General features: G+C 42.3%; 1 protein-coding gene across 1 annotated transcript in view; it reads left to right on the top strand.

The window, feature by feature from the left end:
- The first annotated feature begins 230 nt into the window (after positions 1-230).
- The window catches only part of ATP2C1 (ATPase secretory pathway Ca2+ transporting 1), a 49,999-nt gene continuing 49,291 nt past the window's right edge, over positions 231-938 (top strand). The window contains exon 1 of the mRNA XM_009280478.2: positions 231-364. Within this exon, the coding sequence (XP_009278753.1) occupies positions 359-364 (6 nt within the window). The 5' untranslated portion in view covers positions 231-358. The remainder of the gene's footprint in view (positions 365-938) is intronic.

Raw genomic sequence — 938 nt, 5'->3', positions numbered from 1 at the left:
TGGTGCTGTAGCTGCTGGGCAACTAATCCTAATCCTTGGCGGCCTCTGACAGCTCTGCGGGCTCCCTGTGTGCGTGTGCCTGCTCCGCGCTGCCGTGAACGGAAAGGCGGTGGAGACCTATAGGGTTCGGCTGTTGTTGCTGGGGTTTGGGGTTTTTTGTGTTGTGTTTTTTTTTTTTTTCTTCCCCTCTTTTAGCGCTGGTTTCTCTTGCAGATGTTGCTGCAGGTGGGGGCAGAGGGAGCAGTGTGATTGCCTGGGATCTTGGGGCATCTCTCTCCTCACCTTTCAGCTCCCGCTCCAGCGCTGCTGTTGCTAAAGACTTTTGTAACTATCGACTCAAGTACAATTTCGATGGAAAATGAAGGTAAAGGTCTCATCAGAGTCACTGACTTCATTGGAGCTAAGAGGATTTTTGCATGCAATTTGGTGACAACTCCTACTGGTGCGTGTGTATGTTTTACCGTTCCAGGGGTTTGCAGGGTTGCTCTCGTATGTTAATCTCGTGGTAGGAATTTTGACCTGCATTTTGTGGTTTAAGAATTGTAGGACCATCGTTTTTCTTTATTTGTAGTGCTGCTTGTTGAACTATTCAGACAGATTTTATTCTCTCTTGACAGATACTCAAAACATCTATTGACTGTTAGTGCTGTATGTGTTTGGAGTAGAAATCTCTTGTTTTATTTAGATAGGGGCTTCTGAGCATTAGTTGCTTGATATTTGCTTAGATTATATGCTTTTGTTAAATTTTATCTTTCAGGGTGAAATTGAGAAGCTTTTGTTGCATTTTGTGTCGAAATATTTTTGTGCATATTCTGTGTTCTTAAAAATGACTTAATTTTGTTCTCTTGGACAGTAGTTAGTTAAAAAGTGGCACTGAAGTTTTGAGTTCTACCACTTGAAAGATCTGGTATAAAGTTGCAAACTCTGTGTAATGAAAG

This window comes from Aptenodytes forsteri, unplaced genomic scaffold (genome assembly GCF_000699145.1).
Source record: "Aptenodytes forsteri isolate BGI_AS27 unplaced genomic scaffold, ASM69914v1 Scaffold523, whole genome shotgun sequence".
In the NCBI taxonomy this organism is placed as follows: Eukaryota; Metazoa; Chordata; class Aves; order Sphenisciformes; family Spheniscidae; genus Aptenodytes; species Aptenodytes forsteri.
The sequence above is the reverse complement of the archived record's forward strand: the minus strand, read 5'-3'. Positions and strand labels throughout refer to the sequence as shown.